We start from the raw sequence: 22334 nt of genomic DNA on the forward strand, positions 1-22334 counted from the left end.
TCTTCATCCGGCAAAATGCGTCGAATTGACAGCCCATATACGCTTTGCAGCTATGATAGGTTCTGGGTAATGACACGGCACTTGGCCCCACAAAGACTGCATCAAGGACCGGCACTTGGGATATTCGGGCGGGTTCCCCAGGTTCTGTATTGACAGCATGCCGGGGGGTCTGGTGGCTTGGAGTCGGAGATTTTAAGCTGCCCCATGGCCCAATGGGCCCTCTTTTCCATCTTGAACTTCTGCTGACTCTGAGACGCATCGGTTCGTTGACGAAGATAATCTCGAGTTGGACCAGCAGCCCTGTCTGTTTACCTCTGAGTTGTCGACATTCTAAGACCAGGCACGCCATATCACGATGCGCTGGGTTGGTTTCCTCTCCATGCCTGCTGCCGTCCAGGCGCAGGCATTCAGCATGAACATGCTGCGGTTCGGCTGCTCCCAGCTCAGCATTGATCGCATTGACCCGTAAGATGGCCAACCTGGAGCACCATCACTGCGACAAAGGTGGTTTGACTAACATGGTCCAGACTTGTCGAGCCGGGCAACGTGCCTTCGGCACACGTTCACCAGATCGTCGGAGGGGTGAGTCCCGAGTTGTTCACGGGGTGTTCTCCGCCTCCCAGCTCACTAACACGGTTATCACAGGACGCCTTTAACGCCAGCATGCCCATGGCCGACATCGCACAGCTCGCCACATGCACAACATGCAGCTTTGACCAGGACTTCTCCAACTACTGGACTGCCAATCTCTACTTCCGTGCTCGCAACGGCAGCTTCAAGCGTGTGCCCCAGATGGTCAACGAGGTTATTGGGCCTGCCAACGCCGGCATCACCGTGTACGAACCCCTGGCCCCGAACGTGATTTGCTTTGCGAGGCTAACGACGGATGAAGTTACTATACTGCCCCCGGCCCCAACACCGTCACCGCATTCAAGCCGGTAAGCATGATAATGTGACCAAGTTTCTTCCGAGATAGTCACTGATGAAACCAGGGATTCCGCATGTTCACTGGCGACGTGATGAGGAGGACACCAACCAACCTCGGGAGGCGCGTCCAAAGCTGCTACCGCTGCTACGACGGTCCCAACTTCCAAGGCAATTCCATGGCGCCGTGCTTTGACCCGCAGCGCGACACGGAGCACTTCCCGACCAAGCCTTGCCCGGGCGGCATTCGTTCCAGCGTTATCTTCCCTATGTGAGTACCTAAAATTTGAATGAGCGTACAAGAACCATAAGGGCTGACAATGGCACAGCTGCTGGGACGGCAAGAACCTCGATACGCCCGACCATAAGTCTCACGTCGCTCATCCCGTTGATGGCCCCGCCTCGTTTGCCCTCGTCGATGGAAGGTGCCCTCAGAGCCACCCGGTGAAGATCCCGCAAGTCCACTATGAGGTAAGAAAAGGAAAGAGAATCCTAGCAAACAAACACAATGCTGAGACAAACAGATCGTTTGGGATACCAGGCAGTTCAACAACCGCAACGAGTGGCCTACCGACGGCTCGCAGCCATTCGTGCTCTCCACTGGCGACCCGTAAGCTTCCGCCTAGTCCCTGGTACTCATGTCTGCAATCAAACCGAACCCTTTCCTGACACTATGCCGCCACACACACAGGACCGGCTACGCCCAGCATGGCGACTACGTCTTTGGTTGGAAGGACAACACGCTTCAGCACGCCATGGATAATCGTTGCTTCGGCGCCACGTGCCGTGGCTTGACTACGCAGGACTTCAGCAAGGCCAACCGGTGCAGCGTCAAGCCTGCCGTGAGGGAGGACAACGACGGCTGTGAGTATCCAACTCAGATTCTGGCGAGCTTATGGCGATGCTAACGTGATGGGAAAATAGGGTTCAGCGAGCTTCCGGGTGGTCATCACGTTATGTAAAGCGCAGGAGCACTTCCGGATTTAAGATATTGAGAAAGGGGTCACGAGTATGAGTCTGTATGGGAGTTTCCGGTCTATTTAACAAGCAGTTGTGAATGTTAGGTCGTTTCCTTTCCCTGTTTGCTTGATTCTTGATTGTTGTGCTTTCCCGAGGAGCTCTAAAGTCCAAGTATCCTGCTCGAGGATAGACTTTCGGGTTTCAAATAATACCACATAGCTACCCCGGTACTTTAGCAAGGAAATCCAATACCCTATGCCCACACGCATGGCTCTTACTAATCCTTTGGGCACAATTGATGAATGAAGGGTTGGGACTGGCGCTCGGGAAGGCAAGTCCGATAGGTAATGGGCCGGATGATGAAGCTTGCCCGGGCACCGGATATCACAATCTTATATTAAGTGCCGATAATTCGGCTCAAATCTCGATTTTGACTGGTTCAATGGTATATGAGCATGCTTCGAGATATTTTCCTATCGGAAGTTCCCATGTCCTTCAAATCACCCGTAGCTATCTCAAGATCTCATGAACCCTTAATCTTCAAGACCGCTTGGTTGCCCACCAATGCTGGTCTTCCCATCTCCAGTTCCAATACGTTCTTCCCGAGTAACGGTCGATCAACTTCGTGGGCAGCCATCACTATGCTCTGGTCAGCTCTCTTCCTCACAGCCCTAGCCGAAGCTGCGCCGCAGTTCGGTCCAGGCGGCAACCGCGCGACAATGCTGCGATTCGGCTGCTCACAGCTTGTCATTGATCGAATCGACCCACTGGTCAACCCAGGCCAGGTTCCGTCGCCGCACATGCACCAAATAGTTGGTGGCAACGCCTTTAATGCGAGCATGCCGGTCACAGACATCGCCGAGCTGGCTACCTGCACCACGTGCAGCTTCTCAGAGGACCTGTCCAACTACTGGACTGCGAATCTATACTTTCGGGCGAGGAACGGGAGCTATAAGCGTGTGCCGCAGATTCCGAATAGGTGGGATAATACGCTGCCCCCAGAAAGGCGGGATGCTTGATTTAACGAGCAGTCAACAGACTTTTGTTTGGTGACCACTTCACGACCCAGACCAAGGGCGGATTTGTCGTTTATTACGTCTCGCCTGGGCCGGGTGCCGTGACAGCTTTCAGGCCGGTATGTGGAGCTTGCTTCTCGATCTCCCAAGTGTTTCCCGATAATTAGTCCTAATAAGGGTTGTGACAGGGCTTCCGCATGCTCGTTGGCGACGCAAACCAGCGAGAGAAGCGCGGCGAGGGTATGATTTCGCAGACTTGCTTCCGTTGCTATTCGGGCCCCGATTGGGACGGAGATAGGTTCGCCCCTTGCGCGGACCCAAGTGTCGACACCGAGGAGCTGCCCCCGAAACCGTGCTATGGCATCCGGTCCAACATTTTGTACCCCACGTAGGTTCAAACATGCACAGAGGCAAGCCCTTTTTCCGCCCACGGGACTCACTCAGGCAATGTTGCTACAGATGCTGGGATGGCAAAAATCTCGATTCACCTGACCACAAGTCCCACATAGCCTATCCGATATCTGGGCCTCAAACCTTCACGGGCAATAGCGTCGGCGGCCAATGTCCAGAGACACATCCAGTCAAGATCCCCCAAATCATGCTCGAGGTGCGTCTTTTCCTCCCACTTGTGTCCGGTCCCTTGCCTCTTAAAGGTCCCTCTACGCTCATGGAAGCAGTCATTGATTCATGGCCACTGACGTTTGAACACCCCCAGATTGTCTGGGACACCACTCAATTCAACGATCCGGAGCTCTGGCCTGAGGACGGCTCCCAGCCATTCGTGCTCTCGACTGGAGATACCACTGGCTACGGCCAGCATGGTGATTACGTATTTGGGTGGAAAGGCGACTCGCTTCAACGGGCGCTTGATAGTGGTTGCTTCGGCGCATCGTGCACGGCACTCAAGTCGCAGAGCATTGAGGAGGCCAGCTGTTGCTCCGTTCCCGAGTTGGTGGACGAGGACGTCGATGGCTGTGAGTGTTCTGCCCGTTTTCCCTTCAATTCTTGTGGAGCTGGGGAACTCTGCTGACGTGTCGGGCTTCAAGGGATGGATACGTTGCCAGGCTGGGACTCGATGCCTATGTGAGCAATGACGCGTGAAACAAGGCCTGCTCAGGAACGTTTGATGATATAATAATCTGGATGTTAAACAAGACCGTCAAAATACATCGACAAGCCTTTTCCTCAGAAACTTGGAAGAAGTGCCATCTGGAAACTCCCTAACGTATCTTATGATACGGCTAAGAAACCCTCCAGGCACGAGTCTCGCTTCCCTCTGTGAAGTTCCAGGGGCAAGCCTCTGAGCCATTTGCTTTCTTGAGTCCTATTCATACTTGCTTGGTAGCTTTCAGATAGCCGAAAACGCGCTGCTCCAGTACGCCCTCGCTTGCAAGCAATTTAGCCGTCTCAATAATCCAAGTTTGGCAGTTCCTCTGGGTGATCCGGACCTGTCTTTCGACCTGTATCATTCGTTAGTCACATAACACACGAGAGATGGCGGAATAGATACAGGGCAAAAGGGAACTGGAGACTAGATCAAGAACATGACACCTACCCCTTCAGTTTGAGAGAGCATCGAATCTGAGCCTAGTAGGAGAGTTGATGCAGGGGAGAAATTGGGAGCCTGGTTCAAGATGATGCCTTGGACAACCTGACCCACCGCAACTTCTGCCTTAAGATGCCAGGGCTTGTTATTTACAAGTGAGTCTGACACAGCAGATTCACATGAGTACGAGGTATACATTAATTAATCATAAGATATGTTACATTCAGGGTCAACATATCACGCTTTTTACTCGTCCAGGCTTGAGCGTTCCAAACGTCTTTTGCAAGTTGTATGATAGCGTTGCAGGTGCAGGCAAAATCCGCCTTGTGCTCATCCTTACACTTCAGGTAATAAGGCGAGAAAGTCCAGGACGCCAACTCGATTAACGGTCGTCTTGCTGCTCGCCTTTAGGTCGGGGGGCTCAAGTTTCCGACTGGTCTCCTTGGAGGTTTCCCCTCAAACATGAACGACCCCCAAAACCTACCTAGCCTTATCGTTTGTTCCGTAGACTAGCACCTGGCTGTTGAGATGTATGGACACCAACATTGCTTCGTGTTCCACATGCCGACAATGGACAGTCAGTCCACGAGAACGTCCGCGGGTCGCCTGGGTTCTTCGCGGCAGACTTCCAATCAACCTGGAGTCAATGTCTTGCTATCTTTACAGGGAGTCAGTATCGTGTCTCTAGGTAAGATTGGGCTGGTGTAAAGCAGCAAGCGTCGCCAGCAGACGCACGATACGAGGGCCTGTTGACGGGCAGGGGAGGCAACGATGCCTTTCATGGTTGCAGGGCCCAATCTCACCATGCTGGCCTGGGTATCGGTACGCAAGTATCTCTTATGATTTTAGCATCCCAGATGTTAACATTATCCCGTAGCTATGCCAGAGACTTGGGGTCGAAGACTCGGGTGGGTTCCTCGGAGACTTGCCGCGCTCCACGGGCACCCAGATATTATTATACCCCACCTTCATAAATCACGATCACCATTGCATGCAAGTTAAGTGGGCATTCAATAATAGCAATCGGAAATCAGAGCACAAAGAGAGCCACTTCCTGACAGGCTCTTCACACCACTCGTCGTCGCCTTGATCATTCTCATCACTTCCGTCCTCCTCGGGCATTCTCCCCACTGCCCTCACTTTTGGGATTGCCAAAGCTTTCTGCATCACTCAAGTTTGTCACCTGCCAAACATCCCCTCGTGATACCCTTGTGACCTGTTTCTCCGAAACCGGATCCTTATCAGAATGATATTCCTTACGCATCACCCCAGGGCTAGGTTGTGACACCCAGGTTATCTTCCCCGATAAGGATCTCCGTGTTCATCACGGGGGATACTCAAGAAATAATACTTCCTTGGATATTGTTTGTAGTAGGCCAAAGCCCACACGAAGCTGGGGATCTCGGCGGTATTGAAAAGGCCCTCACAGCCGAGCCGGGCAAGCATCGTGAGGAATAGACGTCTGATCAGTTTAAATGTCTCGTCGAGGGTGTTATCACCAACGCTGAGTGGGTCAGCGGTTTTCCGCAGTTTTGACAGTGATCGGCTGAAGTGCAGCCACGGCTGCTATCCTTAACCCGCTGTCTGAATACAGAAACAGCGCCAGTGCTTCACAAACAGCCCATTGCTCCCGGGTGTGTTTCTTGCCCTCAGGAAAGTCCAGGATAAGATTCTGCAACACTTCCAGCGCGCCGTAAGATGTGTGCCGGTTAAAAGGTGTAATTACATATCGAACAAATCAGGATAATACCGCAGTCGGCATGGGCCAGAGGATTGTGGACCTTTCGGAAACCAACGGAGATTTTCCAGGGATAGCCGGGGTGCTCAGGCAGGTTTCCAACGGAGGGCAGGCCTTGCTGTTGTCGCACTTCTCTGTTTGATCATTTTGCTCTTGACCCTCATCGCCACGGGACGGAAGCCTGCATTTGCACACGAAGCGATACGCATTTGCAGGGTCTGCCGTGTCCTTCTTGTATTGGCGGTCCAGGTTCATCGACGAGGAGACGTACGTCCATCGTTTGTTGAGAACGGCTTTCCGCTTGGCTTTTGTCTTCGCGGTTGCCAGCTCGAGTTGGTATTGATGGGCTTTGTGAATCATGCCGACCGGATCGAACGGAGACCGCGACCGTTTTCGAGACATCTTGAATGTGGGTGTCACAGATGTTGAGACTGCATCAGGATGAGAGGCACAATGGCGAGACTGATGCGGCGGCGGCGCCGAGGTCGTGTTGGAAGCGGGAAATGCCAAGCGGACGTGAGAAGGCGGTGCCACGCGGGAATGCATGGAAGAGCGTCTTCTTGGCCTCGATTGCTTAGATCCACAGGGATGTTAGAGTGGTGATTGCTAGCAGAGTGGTTTGATGAAAACCATGCCCGGACGGGGTACCAACACCGGCCCGTCAACTCCATCACGAGAAGAATAGCAGCCAAAACTGTGCAGGATAGTCGCTTTCGATTCCAAACCATAAACGCCAAGGTCATTAAGTACATAAGGTATTCCTACATTGATTAGGGTATCACAAAATTACTCTTGCTCTTCCGACTCCTCCTGCTCTCCTGCCTCTCCAAATCGTCATCCACGTCCCGACCAGCAGGACCTGCCGCATCGCTGCCTTGTTGGGGAGCAACTTCGTGCTGTTCGTCATGACCCTTGCTGGTCCAGGAAGGTGGTAGGCGGGTCGATGCCGAAAGCATGATGTCGTCGGGGGAGCTCAATCGGTGGATGCTCGAGCTCTTGACCTTGACGACCAGGGCGCGGAACATTGGGATGGCCTGGGCGATGAGCGTGACGCAGGGTTCGAGGAATTGGAAGATGGACATGAAAACGAGGTAATCTGCTATTGGTTAGGAAACGCCCCAACGAGTTGGTTTGCGGCAGGGATGGGACGTACGGAAGTTGTTGTCGATCTTTTTTAGTTGGAAGAAGGCGCGGAAGATGACCACAATCCCCGTGATAAATCCCATGCTCATGGCAACGGAAAGACCAATCTTCTCGCGCGTCTCGAGCAGCAGGCCTTTGATGACGAACCAGGGGATGAGGGCGAGCAGGACGTCGATTACGCCGCCATACACTGTCAATGGTCAGGATCGATGCTCTGCGCCGCAGCAGGTGGCTGGACATACCAATGGTGGTGCCGCCCATGTAGCGGAGAACGACAAGCGGAAAGCACTCTGAGTGTTGCGGACGCAAGACCTTCCGCGGGTCTTCGCAAGCTGGCGTCCAGATCGCCAGCATGGTCGGGATGAGCATCAGGTTCGCCGTAATCATGACGAACCAGAGGAAAAGTTTAAGGAGTCGGTGGTGCATGATGCGGGACAGGGTGATGGCGAAGGCGACCTTGGTCCAGGCGGTCGCAATGGCCGTCAGGGCGGCCCAGGTGTTCTGGTAGAGCAGGAACCGACGCTGCTCCTCTTCGGTGCCATAGCCGTTGATGATGGTGCGGCTCACCAGCGCGGCGGAGCTCAGCAGGATGAACTGGGTCATGTCAGCGCCCACGGTGTCACGGTAGACAGGCGCTCGGAAGTCGTACATATGATACTGTCAACAAGACGTCATCCCACCACGGCTTGGAGAACCGGCATCGGCAGTAGATTCGGACGGCGAGGAACAGGCCCGCCGCGGTTGTCAGAACCCAGACGGCGACGTTTGTCTGGCCGAAAACAGCGGCGTCCTCGAGAGCGGCTTCGTGATCGGACATCTTGGACGCAACGCGCGACAGGCCTTTGTCAGACCTCAGTGCATGGTGAGCTCACTGAACGCGAGAAGCATGTGTTTCCAGCGTCCCGACGGGAGGGGACTGGGGACGGGGGCACAGCAGAAGCGAGCGGGGAGAGACAGGCGGGGGGACGGTGCAGTTAAAGGGAAAAAAAAATGTCAAAGTGCCGCACACGCGAATGCGACCGCATGGCGGAGACCGCATAAAATCCGGGGGTGGGGCTGGGGCCAGGGCCAGGGCCATAATAATAATGTATGGACAGAGGTGGGCATGGTGTGGTATCGGGTGATTGTGCCGGGTAGTGTGGGCGAGGTTGCAACCCTGTGAACAATGTGCTTGAGCATTTCCGCCGTCACCCTAACCGAACTGGTAGCGCCATGTACGGCGTATGTACGCGCATTTCTCTGCTGCCAACAATCGCACAACGGGAAAAATTTCGGGTAGGATGTCGGTAAGCCATTCTTGTTCCCTGTGGCTGATGTGTGTGAGTTGGGACTCGGCCGATGCAAGATGCATGAGGGGATTAATGATAGGGGGAGGCTAACTAGGTTGGGGTTAAGTCGACCGTTAAAGGGGCGAAAGCTACTGTACTAACGCAGTACACTAAGATCGGGGTGGCTGCCGAGACCGCAGCCACTTGCAGCCTGTGCGACTTCCTCATGGAGCCCAGATTCCGTTCCCCTGCCGACTTAGCTTTTTTTACTTTGTTTCACGTTCCAGGCTGCTAGGTACTCTTCAATCATGACACGAAATTCAGGACTGCCAACACGGTTGTCGCAAGACACGACGAAGATCCCAAACAACCCGAACATCTTGGGGCCTCTACATCAGACGACAGCTGAGCATGATAAACGCATGGCTGACCGTCCTTTCACGAGCTGTGATCGACCAGCGTTCCAAGTTTTCGGCACCCGGGGTCGGTGGTCTTACTATTTCCGGATTGGGCTCCGCGCAGGAGACCAGGGCATCACGATGCAACACCGGCTGTGCAAAAGTTCCCGCCCCCCCTACTTAGTGTGTACCGTACGTACGCCACATGTAGTTACTATAGTGTCCCCTTGTTGTCCAAGACCCCATGGGGTTCGTGTTGTCGCGTCTCCCGGATATGGATCTGCACCAGCACTGCATTTTCCAAAAGCTCATTGTCCATGGTCAGGTCGCAGCTGTCTTCCCCCAGACCACCATCACTGTGTCGCATCGTCGCATTTGGTCAGCATTCGTATCCGGTGGGATCCGTGCCCACCGCGCCGTGGCAGTGGCGTGTTACATTGTTGTACTTAGCCGGCATACTACGATGGAGGGATACTTGCTCGGCTCCGGGTTTTGTTCGGACCACTGGTTGACCGCAGCGGCTCCTTCACGTGGCATCCATCATCTCCGCTCCCAGTTCTCATGGCGGTTGGTACCGAGCACAGACGCCGGCTCTTGCTCGGCCAACTGCCGGGCGAGGGCACACGCAGGCGTCCATATCCGTCTACTTGAAGCCATGGACGCCCATGGTATGTACGAGCGGGCGAGATGCGCGGAGAGAAATTGGGCAGTGTCTGTGCGACTGGGCTAAACTTCAGATGCATCCTTCGAACCAATTGCTTGACTCGCGCCAGGCACTTCCGTTTGCGGCTAAGACTAGGACACAAGGATCTTCCCAGCCCTGCGCAAACCTAACATTGACGACAACCTTGCCATCAAGCCCGGAAACCACAGTGTCATCATGCAACATTCATCGGTTGATGCCGACTAGGCTGTCAACCTGCATACATTAGTCCAACAACGGGACCAACAAAGAAGACTAAAAGTACCAGATTCTACATTTAGCCACTACACCCACACCCTGGTCCCGTTCGCTCGTTGCTCCCAACGCAACACTAATCTACAACCTTACTCTACAGGAACCAGCACCGGTCTATCCTCTCTATCCCTCTCCTTAATCCTATACGCCTTCCACCCTGCCTTAGGCAAGTTAATTCCCTTATCCTCCGTTAAGAACTTTATAAAAACGCTGTACGTAACTACTGTAATATCCTTCCTCTCTCCTCTATTAGCCTCGAGCTGGTCCGCTAGCTCCTTTAACTTCCTTTTTATCCCCGCCGCGCGGTTCCTAACCGTATTATTATCTGCTGTATAAACCCCCTCTTTAGTAAACTACCCCTCCTCTAAAACCTTAAGGTCCAGCTTAGGAAAAGTCGTATAAAGATCCGTAACTTGTAATCCCGTATTATAAAGTAAAGCACTCCGTTCCTATAAAGCTGGATTAAGTATAAGTTTAGCTATATTATCCTTTATAATTATACCGAACCCTGTTAACGCGGTTTGGATAATATATATAAGTAAGGAGATAACGATAGCGGCTACGGAGATTAATACAGGGAATAAGGTTATAAGAGAGGCGGCTTATTGTAAGCTAAGGGAGGTAAGGGGCGGGTTACGGATATTAATATCTTTTTTAACGTTATAAACGGCTTCGGTGTAGCGGATAACGTAGATTATACTAGGCATTTTAGATTAAGTAATAGAGGCAGATACGAATTAAATAGGAACCTAAAGTTAAGTATTCTTAGTTTTCCGTTTATTAATTTATAATAGAAGGCTTTTAATTATTTAAATAAACTAAAAAGCTTAGGAGTTATATTTTATATTAATAGATATCTTAACTTATTCTGGATAAGATATAATATAGGATTATCTAGAACTACCGTACTTTAAATATCTATATAAAGCAATTAAGGTCCTTTTAAGTCGTAATATATAACTTAACGAGTACGTTATCTACTAATCTAACTTATCCGACTTAAAAGCTAAACCAGCTAAGATTTATATAAATATCGTTAAAGTATTATAATCGTTGATAAGGGCTATATAAAGTACTTTAAAAGTCGAGGTTTCGGGATAGATATAATTTCTATATAATTTTAAAACTAGTTTTACCTATAGAGGAACTATTATACCTAAGATATAATATTTCTATATATAATTATATTATATTAATTAATATTATAATTTTAAAAGTCGGTCGACTCTGTTAGTAGAAAGGATTAAATCTTTTGCCGGATACTTTACTAGTACTATACTATATTATATTATATTAAGATTACTAAACTTAATATTTAAATAAATTCTATTTAAATTACTTATCAGATTATACTTTAAGAAAGAAAGTATTCTTGATACTTTTAAATTATCCGGTAGGCTTTTAGTAGGTTTCTAGGTAAATTGTTCTAAAGGCTAGATTAGTTACTCCTATACTTCCCTAAAGTACCTAAGGAACTAAAGGTACTTAGATACCGACTATACGTTAGAACTACCTAATATTTTAGTTAGAGACTAGTTCTTAGGTTATCGTCTATATTCTATTAATAGGGATAAACAACCGGCCTAGAATAAAGAACCCGTTCTAGCTCCCTTTAATAGCTTTATAATATTAAAATTCTATTAAAGTAATAGTATTAATATCTATTTACCTAGGATAATAGTTTATTTTATCCTAATTATCTTTATCGTTTCTTTTATCTTACCTATAATAGCTTTAGAAAGCTAAAGAATATTAAACTTTTATCCGGAACGATATTATAACCTGTCCTACGGTATATCCGGTACCTAATATCTTTAAGCATTATTTATTTCGATATTACTAGCGTATAATATAACTCTAAGATTTTAATTTTATTAATAGTATTTATTATTTACTCCTCCCCGAATTAAATTAATATAACCTATAATTTTTAAACCTTAGGTAAGCCTAATAACGTTAGCTAAGCCTTCTAAATATTACTTTATCGTATTCTATAAGGAACTACTCCCTTTATACTTTACAAGTATAGAGTTATAAAGTGTATAGTTCAGTCGGATATTTTATATAGCTGCTTTTAATAATAGGACTAATAAAGAAGATTAAAAGTATTAGATTCTATATTTAGCTACTATACCTATACCCTGGTCCCGTTCGTTCGTTGCTCCTAACGTAATACTAATCTATAACCTTATTCTACAGGAACTAATACCGGTCTATCCTTTCTATCCCTTTCCTTAATCCTATACGCCTTCTACCCTGCTTTAAGTAAGTTAATTCTCTTATCCTCCGTTAAAAACTTTATAAAAACGCTATACGTAACTATTATAATATCTTTCCTTTCTTCTCCGTTAGCTTTAAACTAGTCCGTTAACTCCTTTAGCTTCCTTTTTATTCCCGCTACGCGGTTCCTAACCGTATTATTATCTGCTATATAAACCCCCTCTTTAACGAACTACCCTTCCCTTAAAACCTTAAGGTCCAGCTTAGGAAAAGTTGCGTAAAGATCCGTAACGTATAATCCCGTATTATAAGGTAAGGTACTCCGTTCCTATAAGGCCGGATTAAATATAAGTTTAACTATATTATTCTTTATAATTATACCGAACCCTGCTAATACAGTCTGGATAATATATATAAGTAAGGAGGTAATAATAACGGCTACGGAAGTTAATACAGGGAATAAGGTTATAAGAAAGGCAGCTTACTATAAGCTAAGGGAGGTAAAGGACGGGTCGCGGATATTAATATCTTTTTTAACGTTGTAAACGGCTTTAGCGTAGCGAATAACGTAGATTATACTAAGTATTTTAGATTAGATAATAAAGGTAGATACGAATCGAGTAGGAACCTAAAGTTAAATATTCTTAGTTTTCCGTTCGTTGATTTATAGTAGAAGGCTTTTAATCGTTTAAATAAACTAAAAAGCTTAGGAGTTATATTTTATATTAATAGATATTTTAACTTATTTTAAATAAGATACGGTATAGGATTGTTTAGAACTACCGTACTTTAAATATCTATACAGAGTAATTAAGGTCCTTCTAAGTCGCGATATATAATTTAATAAGTATACTATCTACTAATCTAACTTATCCGACCTGAAAGCTGAACCAGCTAAGACTTATATAAATATCGTTAAAATATTATAATCGTTAATAAAGGCTATATAAAGTATTTTAAAAGTCGAGGTTTCGGGATAAATATAGTTTCTATATAATTTTAAGACTAGTTTTACTTACGGAAGAACTGTTATACTTAAAGTATAATATTCCTACGTATAATTATATTGTATTAATTAATACTATAACTTTAAGAGTCGGTTAACTCCGTTAGTAGAAAGGATTAAATCTTTCGCCGGATACTTTATTAGTACTGTACTATATTATATTATATTAAGACTATTAAACTTAATATTTAAATGAATTCTGGTTAAACTACTTATTAGATTATACTTTAAAAAAGAAAGTATTCTCGATACCTTTAAGTTATCCAGTAGGCTTTTAACAGGTTTCTAGGTAAATTGTTCTAAAAGCTAGATCGGTTGCTCCTATACCTCCCTAAAGTACCTAGGGAACTAAAGGTACCTAGATATCGACCGTACGTTAGGACCACCTAATATCTTAGTTAGAGACTAGTTCCTAGGTTATTATCCGTATTCTATTAACAGGGATAAGCAACCGGCCCGGAATAAAGAACCCGTTCTAGTTCCCTTTAACAGCCTTATAATACCGAAATTCCATTAAAGTAATAGTGTTAGTATCCATCTGCCCGGGATAATAGTTCGTTTTATCCCGGTTATCTTCGTCGTTTTTCTTATCTTGCCTATAATAGCTTTGGAGAGCTAAAGAATACTAAGCCTCTATCCGGAACGGTATTATAACCTGTCCTGTAATATATCCGGTATCTAATATCTTTAGGCATCATTTATTTCGATATTACTAGCGTATAATATAACCCTAAGACCTCGGCTTTATTAATAGTGTCTGTTATTTACTCCCCCCCGAATTAAGTCAATATAACCTGTAATTTCTAAACCTTAGGTAAGCCTGATAACGTTGGCTGAGCCTTCTGAATGTTACCTTGTCGCATTCTACAGGGAACTACTCCCTCTGTGCTTCACAGGCACAGAGTTATAAGGTGTATAGTTCAGTCGGATATTTCGCATAGCTGCTTCCAACTTGCAGCGGGAAACCCGAGAGGAGCAAAGTTTGCTATAGCAATTATTATCGTCCGACGTGGGTTGTATCTTCTCCGAGCCACAAGAACGCTGATGTTAACTGCGTATAGCATCGAGCCGCGAATGATAAGCTGTTCGCCTTGCTCCCAGTCCGCCTCCAAAACCCTCTCCGCACCCCATCACAGCAAGGCACACATAGGCTAGCCTGTCAGACCGCAGCAGCTGCACGTTTAAGGATGGCCGAGCCTTACTGTGACTGGCTCAATACCAGCCAACCCCAGGCCTGAGCCACTGCTTAGCGCAATAACTACTTGGCAGTCTCCGGAGTGGTGACAACAGAGAGCCGTAGCATTATGCGCGTGAATTCTCGTTTAGGATTTAAGGCCCATCTGTTCACCCGACCGTGAGGACCAGCTGCACGCCTCAGCCACACGCCCAATGATTCATTCCAGGATTAGTGGACGCCCAGATGTCTCGCGATTCCAGTCCTATCAGGCAGACCATTCAAATAGCCAGGGAAGCTCATCTGCTGTTAGTTCAGTAATTTATGCTTGTTGTGTTTCGAGCCCGACCTGCTCCCGCCTCTCTCTTTTTGGGCAACCCCCTATAGAGACGTCCACGCTAATCAGGGTCCCGGACGACTCCTGCACCTTTATCATTTCAAACCCTGAGGTCAAGGAACGCGGAACCTCACCGCATCGTCGCCCCGACGAATCCACCCACCACCATGGACTTGTTCACGACCGGCCCTCCCAACATTTCTTCCCGCCCGATGTGGGTGACGAAATTCATCTTCCGGGTCCTCCAACTCATTTTATCTGCCACGGTGATCGGACAGACAGGGGCAATGTACTCGCAGGGCGCCTGGTACGGGCTACAAGTCGTGTGCATCATCCCGGTGACCGGATTGTCAACGGGCTGGGCTTTGGCCGAAGGTATTGCGCTTCTCGCTCGCGACGGGCATCGCGGCATACATCCTGGTGCCAATGTCGCGATTGACTTGGTCATCTGGTTGGCAGTCATCCCAGCCATCACCCTTGTGTATATTGTCAATCCGATGTACCCCGGTTGGGGAACATATGACTACTATGAGGCCAAGTACAACTCCAGTTACAGGTACAACAAGGCGGCGGATGGACTCGGGTTGGCAGCGCTCATCTTGGAGGGATTCCTAGGGTAAGTCGACTTTGGGGTCCCGGTTTCTTTTTCGCTTCTTTTTTTTTTCCTGATTCCTTCCGAGTCACAGCGTCACGTTACGAACTGATAGCGTTACAGGGCCTTCCACTTTGTCACCTTCGTAATTGCCTGCGTCGAAACCAACAGGCGCAATTCGCGGGCGCGCATCGTTGTCGTCAGCAACAATGGCCTGGTCCCGCAATACGTGCCTGTGGCCGCCGTGGTCTATCCCAGCCAGTATCAGCCGGTCATATACCAGTCCTACCAGCGCCAGGCCCAGCCCCATTCCGCTGAACCACCATCATACCGTACCCAAAACGATACACCACAGCCCCCGCGGCGGACGTATCAGCAAGGGTCGGTTAAGGCCTGCTAGATGAACTGGGTGATGACCCGTTGACGTTGACATACGCATAGGATGGTTGCCTCTGGCTAAGAAATGACGGATGGTAAGAGACCCTTCAATGCGATGGCATAGAACCTTTTTGGCTTAATATAATCGCAAGAATGACAGCTGGCCAAGCAACTTCGAGGGGCTTCAACCCTTAATCACTCTCTTGTGCTTGAAGTCGACAAGCTTGATGAGTGTCGCAGTTTGGATTAGGGATATTCACTTGTCCGCCGAGGCCCCCAGGGTCTCTTCGAAGTGACCTTGATTATTGCAATGGCAAGACTTAGACGTGATTCAGGGACCCCCCCCCCCTGCCCTTGTGAGTTTTCTTTGACATCATTACACCCACAGCAGCGTGAAGGCCGATTATTGCCACAACGCCGTAATCTTCGTCGGCCCCCCTCGACACCGAGGCACGCAAGCCCATCCCATCGCTGCTCATGCTTCAAAAAAAAAAAAAAAAAAACCATTATGACAAAATGTACGCCTGGATCCGCTGCTCCCCGGCAGGAGGGCGTGAGTAATGAAATTGCTCTTCGCCCGCCCCATGATGATTATCGTCTTTCTAGTATGACCTGAAGAAGGGGTGCTAGCTTCCATATACTCCTATTTTTCCGTGATGGAGTGCTGCCGCTTCTACAACAACAGATGGCGAGCTCAGGCAACCCCGCATCCACGGGGCCTGGTTCGGCGTCTGTATTTTCCGTATCTGCGCCCCCACTATACTCTGCTGGCTGAGGCATTTGGTTAGGCAACAGAATTCAGCGACGCATCATGACCAATGGCGCCCGCAGCAGAGGCGGTGTCCAGTCTGCAAGTCAGACGGCCAAGACAATCGCCGGGACAGCCGCCGAAATATTAGAGCGTCCTGATCTGACAGCTCCAGACGCCATGCACCGCACTGCGCGCTAGGCTGCGGGGAACCAGTCAAAGACAAGCATGAAGCTGGGAATATCACCACCGTTCAAGAGGGGTTTGGGGGACTCAACCCATGTTGAGACAGCCAGGATGGCAGCTATATATCTCACCCCAAGATTCACCTCAACGCTCGTAGTTCTCGTCGGAAACCCATCAGCGGCAGTGACATCGGCGGTCGACATTGTCAAGCTCTCTCCACCCCAGAATGGAGAAGGATAACAGGGCTAAGGACCTCAAGGTCCGCACGCTCTATGATGAAGCCCTCGAGCACTTCAAGCAGGAGATCGTTGAAAGCCAATCGAACCTTAAGGATGCTGAATTGCTGAATGAGTTCCTGCGCGAGCGGGCAACTCCTGAAGAGACTAAGCAGGCCGTCGAGTCTCTTCGCGGGGAGTCGGGCAAGAAATGGGGCTCCAAGAGAATCGGTGATGTTGAGGTACCGAGAGGCCCAACGCTTCCATGTATAGGCCGTGAGCTAACAACGACAAGATACCTGCGAGCTGGATCAGTTCCATCATGGAAAACATTGAGCAGTTCATCACCCCCGGCGACCACGTTACCAACAACGCTCCTGAAAGCGTCGGTATGGCTTGGTACGCTATCAAGCTTACTCTGACCGCAATTCATGGTAACTATGAGCTTTACAACTTTTTTGGAGCGGGCTTGAGCGACATCAGCGAAATTATAATCCTTATCCGCCACTATGACCGCCTCTACGACGAGCGGTCAAAGCCCGGCTGGAAGGCTAGCCAAATGGTCCAGAAGCTGTTCCAGGATGTTATCGACGCCTACGTTGCAGTTCTACACTTCAGCTACTCTATAAAAAAGCATCTTACAGCCGGCACTCTTACCCGCATCAAGCACGGGTTCAAAGACTTCTTTGGCCTGTCTAAGGCTAAGTTCGAAGAGAAGTTGGCGGCTGTCGTTATAGTAAAGAAGAAGCTGCTTGAGGATAGTCAGGCTGCTTTCCAGGACAGAACCATCGGCTCACTGCAGAACGTCTCGGACGTACTGGACGGTATTGAAAATTCAGTCCGCCGTATCCAAGACTTCCAGGCTACCCAGCAGAAGCTTCACAAGGATGCTATGGCCCGTATCGACCTGCTGCTCAAGGGTTTTGACGATCTGCGCGCCTCTACGAAGCGAAAGACCCAATGGGACTATGCTGTCCAGGATTTTCAAAGCTTCAAGGAGTCGCTTCAACCGCTCGATGGAGGCTTTTCAATGCTAGGAGAAACCATCGACCGCCGATATCCAGGCACATGCGCGTGGGTGTTCGACCAGTATCCGTACCAGCAATGGACTATTAGTCGTCTTGAATCATCGGGGCTGTTTTGCATCTTTGGCGTGGAGGGTACGTTTCTAAAACCACAATTTTCCATTCTCTCTGCAAAAGACTGACAGGAGCTGCAGGATCCGGCAAGTCTTATGTGGTAGCCACCATCGCCGAACGCATAACCAAGGACGACCCTGACGTAGCTCTGCTGTATGTTAGTTGCAACCCGTCGGCCGTGTCAGCCCGTGGAAGCAATCAGGCCCTCACGGTAGACAGCGTCTGCCGCACCGCCCTGGCCCAGCTTTACGAAGTCGCTGCTCAAGGCGAAGACGGCGTGGGACTTCTTGAGGCGTGCAATGCCATCTTCAAGAAGGCTGCACAAATGCACAGCGCGTTGCCCGCTGCTCTGCGAGGTCGCGGCACCGGCCTGCCAGACTTTGTCGACACCTTTTGCAATATCACCGCCCTCCTCAAGAGAAGGGTGCTGTTTGTTATCGACGATCTAAACCGGGACTCGCTGGAGGAGGCGGACCAAGTGGAGTTGTTGCGAATCGTCAACAGCGTTCTTCAGTACGACAAGATAGACGACGTCAATGTTCAAGTCCTCGTCGGCTGCACGTCCAACGCCAAGTTCTTCACCACTCTCGACCCCAATCCCCCGTACCCCACGTACGACATTGATGTCCAGCGATGGAACCGGACAGATATGGACCTAGTCCTTAGCAACGAGCTTAAAACTATCCCTGGCTTATCAACCGATGAGCAGGAGGAGGCCAAGGCAACCATCATGAAGAAAGCGGGCTCAGACTTTGCTTATATCTTGAACACCGCCATTCCCTTCATGCGCGAGCCCTTCCGACGGCCTATAAGTAACAGGCTTGCATCGCTGCCGGATGGCGCAAGCGACGTTTACAGCAAACTCTTGCAGCATATGTCTCCCAACTACCTGGACTTGCTCCGCACCGCGCTGACTTGGACGATCCTATCTGATGTGTGGCCTGCCTTTCCAGAGGCTAGAGAGATCATGGACGCCTTTCAGGGTACTTATGGCGTCGCGCCAGACGACATTTGCGAAAGCCTCGACGAGGTGGAGCCCCGGTTCCCAAGGATCACCCCCCTTGAGCTCGAACAGTTAAAACAAGCGGTTGTCCCGTTCCTGCACGTAGCTGAAGGGGACCAAGGCACCGCTTGGTTGTGGGAGAATAATGCCGAGGCGCTAAACGAATATTTCATCAGGGAGAGCGACGAAAGGGGGTCGGATGACGAGGATATTGCGCACCTGTGCAGTCGCTGTGGCACAGTCCGCACGGCGACCAAGTCCTTGACTATAAATCCCAAGGAGGGACACCTCAAGATGGCCCTGATGTGCCTGCGCCACTTGAACAACCCAGTCTTCCAAAAGCGCGCCGGCTACTTGGACGACAACGATGCTGAAGTCACCCCGAGTCAAGACGATGATGCCAACGACAATGAACGCGCCTTCTTGGACATTATTGAGAACACGTACGAAGTTGAGTCCTCAGTTGATGACGAGGACGTCACGGAACGCCGTTTCTTTGATATGGAACCAAAAGAGCGTCTTGTTGAGAGCCCGGGAGACAATGATGAGTACCAGAGTACCCGCTTGCGGTACGAGCTGCAGTACTGGCCGTTCCACATCCGCCAGGCCCAGGCCCGGTGGTCCCCTGAGGAGCGGGAGGCGAACGACGACTGGAAACAACTCATAGCCGAGCTCGACAAGTTTGCCTTTGATACCCCCGCAGTTTTTGCAGCTTGGCAGCGCGAGTTCCCGAACCCTGCGAAGCGGGAGGCCGAGGAAAGAGGCGGGTTTTGCATCGGATTGCACACCCACAAGCCGTTGCACATCGCGGCTTACCTCGCTCTTGACAGCTGGCTGTTGCACCTCCTCAGGCGCGGCGAGGATATCAACGGTTTGTCGGGAGCCGGATGGGGTCCGCTACAAGCGGCAGCGGCATCCAGACGATCCTTCGACACCATGAAGTTACTTCTGGATAGGGGTGCCGACATCAATGCTGAGTATGGTAGGGGCATGAAGGCATTTCACGTTTGGTTGCTCCGCGGCGACGTTACACTTGAGAACACCAAGACGCTGCTGGCGTACGGAGCTGATGTTAAAACCCCCAGCTCTAAGACCCGTTTTAATGCGCTACAGTACTTTGCCCAAATCGGCGAGGACCCGGCGATTCTGGAACTACTTCTTGAGAACGGTGCCGACATTAACGACTTCCATCCGGAATCGCCCTTGAAGCTATCACCGCTGCACGCCTTGCTGTACAGGCCTAGCGTACCACTCGGCCTGCTCCAGGCCTTCGTCAAACACGGGGCGGATACCAACTGGGAAAATTCTCTATCCACGAGGCCATTACAGATGGTGTGTACGAGTGGCCAAGTCGATAACCTCAAGGTTTTACTACAGTCTAAGAACCTCGAGATCGATGACCAAGATCTGCAAGGTACTACAGCGATACACGAAGCGGCAATGCGGGGGTACGATAAGTGTATAGCCGCTCTCCTTGAGCACAACGCTGATCCGGATATCCCTGACAATCTTGACCGTATTGCTCTCCATACGGCTGCGCTCATGGGTCAAGTCGAGTGTGTCCGCGTCCTGGCCAAGCACTCTAAGAAGTTCAACGTCGCGGACAAGCAGAACTGGACCCCGTTGTTCTGCGCCTGCCTCCGTAATGAGGAGGAATCTGCCCTCCTTATCCTGGACGTCCTGATCGAGAACAATGTCCCGCTTGCTCAGATCAACCACTCCAGTCGCAGCGGCCGTACAGTTCTCCGCCAAGCAGCCGAGCAAGGTTTCGACGCCGTCATCACTAAACTCCTGCAGCTTGCCGCTGAGGGCGACAAGGCTAGCCTGGGGCTCGATGCGCAAGACACCAAAAAGGGAATGGCAGCACTTCACCGCGCTGCTATGAACGGGCATACGGCGTGCGTCAAACTCCTCATCGACGCCGGCGCTGACGTGTCGCTTGTCGACAGCGAAGCCCGTACCGCCCTCGCCCTCGCCTACGAGAAATGGTCCGTCTCGACCAAGAACCAAGCTTATGAAGACATCCTGGAAATGCTCATCACAGCCTCCCCCGGTGCCGCCACATCCGATACTGATCTCATTGCCATCTGCGCCGCCAATGGCAGCACCAAGCTCCTCCAGCTCCTCCACGGACTCAACGCCCCGCTCAACCGCCCCGACCGCTACGGCTGGACCCCCCTCAATCTCGCCAAGCATTTCAACCACACCGAAGTCGTCGCCTTTCTCAAACAACAGGCCGCGTGGGCCGAGCTCCTTCCAAGCCGCTGGCTCACGCGATTCCCGGGTACCACCCCCATCGGTGCCCAAAGTGTAGTCGTCACCCCCGACGACCCATCCGGTCTAACCATCGTGCACACGAGCGGCAGGCGCGTCTCCGTGTCCGCCGACCGTCCCATCCCGCTCGGGCTGGACAGCTATTACTTCGAGGTGACCCTGCTAGCAACCCCGGAGGGCGGTCCCGAGCCGGACGGGCCCGCCGCCGAGATGGCCATCGGGTTCTGCACGCTGGGCGGCGCGGCAATCAGGTTCCCGGGCTGGTGGAACGAGCGAAATGAGAACCACTCTAGCGCCGAGTCATGGGGGTATCACGCGGACACTGGCGATTTATATGCGTCTACGGAGGATGTGGATGAACAAGAATGTGAAGAGACGATGTATGGTGAGGGGGATACAGTCGGTTGTGGCGTGGATTTTAAGGAGGGTATCATTTGGTTTGCTAAGAACGGGGTGAAGCTTGATAGGGTTCTTAAGAAAGACGCAGATGGCAGATTGTTCCCGGTGGTGGGGCTGCATGAGCATGTGGCCTTCGTGACGAATTTTGGGCAGGATGGGAAGCCATTTCTGTGGCAACCGAGGGCTGAAGAGGAGGAAGTGGAGGAGGCAGAGGAGCAGGAGGTGGGCGAGCAAGAGGAGGTGGGCGAACAAGAGGAGGAGGGAGAGCGAAAGGAGGAGGGAGAGCGAAAGGAGGAAGAAGAGCGAAAGGAGGAAGGCGAAGAGGGGACAATCATCAAATTGGCGGTTGTGGGCGACAGACGCCTGGAGGAGAAGGCGGCGGTGACAGTGGAGAGCGCAGAGGTGGTGCCTGTGGAGATATAAGAGAGCAGTGATAGCATTCAGATGTGACTTGGCGTGGTGGCTGGGATCTATGACCAAAAATGAACGTGATACTTTCATGGTTCTTCAACTATGTCATGTTTTGGTGGGCACAAAATGAGATTCGAAGCCAAAAAAACGCGATCCACCCAGGGGTCGAACCTGGAACCTCCTGATCCGTAGTCAGACGCTCTGCCATTGAGCCAGCGGACCTTGTTGAAAACTCATGCCCAACGCTTGGCATACCAGTGGGCGCTCCTGTCGACTTACGCGATCCCGAAGACTGGTTTCT

General features: G+C 50.4%; 5 protein-coding genes and 1 non-coding gene across 6 annotated transcripts; 4 read left to right on the forward strand and 2 right to left on the reverse strand.

Moving 5' to 3' along the window:
- Positions 1-355: 355 nt before the first annotated feature.
- Positions 356-1886, forward strand: VTJ83DRAFT_7570 (uncharacterized protein; the record flags this gene model as incomplete). The annotated part of the gene is made up of 9 exons (XM_071014407.1): positions 356-465; positions 528-582; positions 646-836; positions 893-938; positions 993-1195; positions 1254-1395; positions 1449-1534; positions 1616-1788; positions 1849-1886. 9 exons carry the CDS (start codon positions 356-358, stop codon positions 1884-1886), a joined length of 1044 nt encoding a protein of 347 aa, XP_070863787.1.
- A 639-nt stretch (positions 1887-2525) lies between these two features.
- VTJ83DRAFT_7571 (uncharacterized protein) lies at positions 2526-3987 on the forward strand (the record flags this gene model as incomplete). Its single annotated transcript, XM_071014408.1, has 6 exons — positions 2526-2863; positions 2923-3019; positions 3089-3288; positions 3360-3507; positions 3616-3874; positions 3947-3987. 6 exons carry the CDS (start codon positions 2526-2528, stop codon positions 3985-3987), a joined length of 1083 nt encoding a protein of 360 aa, XP_070863788.1.
- A 2967-nt stretch (positions 3988-6954) lies between these two features.
- VTJ83DRAFT_7572 (uncharacterized protein) lies at positions 6955-8144 on the reverse strand (the record flags this gene model as incomplete). The annotated part of the gene is made up of 4 exons (XM_071014409.1): positions 6955-7280; positions 7338-7517; positions 7570-7921; positions 7977-8144. The coding sequence occupies 4 exons, from the start codon at positions 8142-8144 to the stop codon at positions 6955-6957; spliced, it is 1026 nt and encodes a 341-aa protein (XP_070863789.1).
- Positions 8145-14855: 6711 nt separating this feature from the next.
- VTJ83DRAFT_7573 (uncharacterized protein) lies at positions 14856-15740 on the forward strand (the record flags this gene model as incomplete). The annotated part of the gene is made up of 3 exons (XM_071014410.1): positions 14856-15304; positions 15404-15661; positions 15722-15740. The coding sequence occupies 3 exons, from the start codon at positions 14856-14858 to the stop codon at positions 15738-15740; spliced, it is 726 nt and encodes a 241-aa protein (XP_070863790.1).
- Positions 15741-16818: 1078 nt separating this feature from the next.
- VTJ83DRAFT_7574 (uncharacterized protein) lies at positions 16819-22045 on the forward strand (the record flags this gene model as incomplete). Its single annotated transcript, XM_071014411.1, has 3 exons — positions 16819-17049; positions 17103-17967; positions 18027-22045. 3 exons carry the CDS (start codon positions 16819-16821, stop codon positions 22043-22045), a joined length of 5115 nt encoding a protein of 1704 aa, XP_070863791.1.
- A 138-nt stretch (positions 22046-22183) lies between these two features.
- VTJ83DRAFT_t164 lies at positions 22184-22255 on the reverse strand. The gene has a single exon. It is a non-coding gene; the product is annotated as a tRNA-Arg (tRNA).
- Between the last annotated feature and the right edge of the window lie 79 nt (positions 22256-22334).

The sequence above is a fragment of the Remersonia thermophila genome, chromosome 7 (genome assembly GCF_042764415.1).
Source record: "Remersonia thermophila strain ATCC 22073 chromosome 7, whole genome shotgun sequence".
Classification (NCBI taxonomy): Eukaryota; Fungi; Ascomycota; class Sordariomycetes; order Sordariales; family Chaetomiaceae; genus Remersonia; species Remersonia thermophila.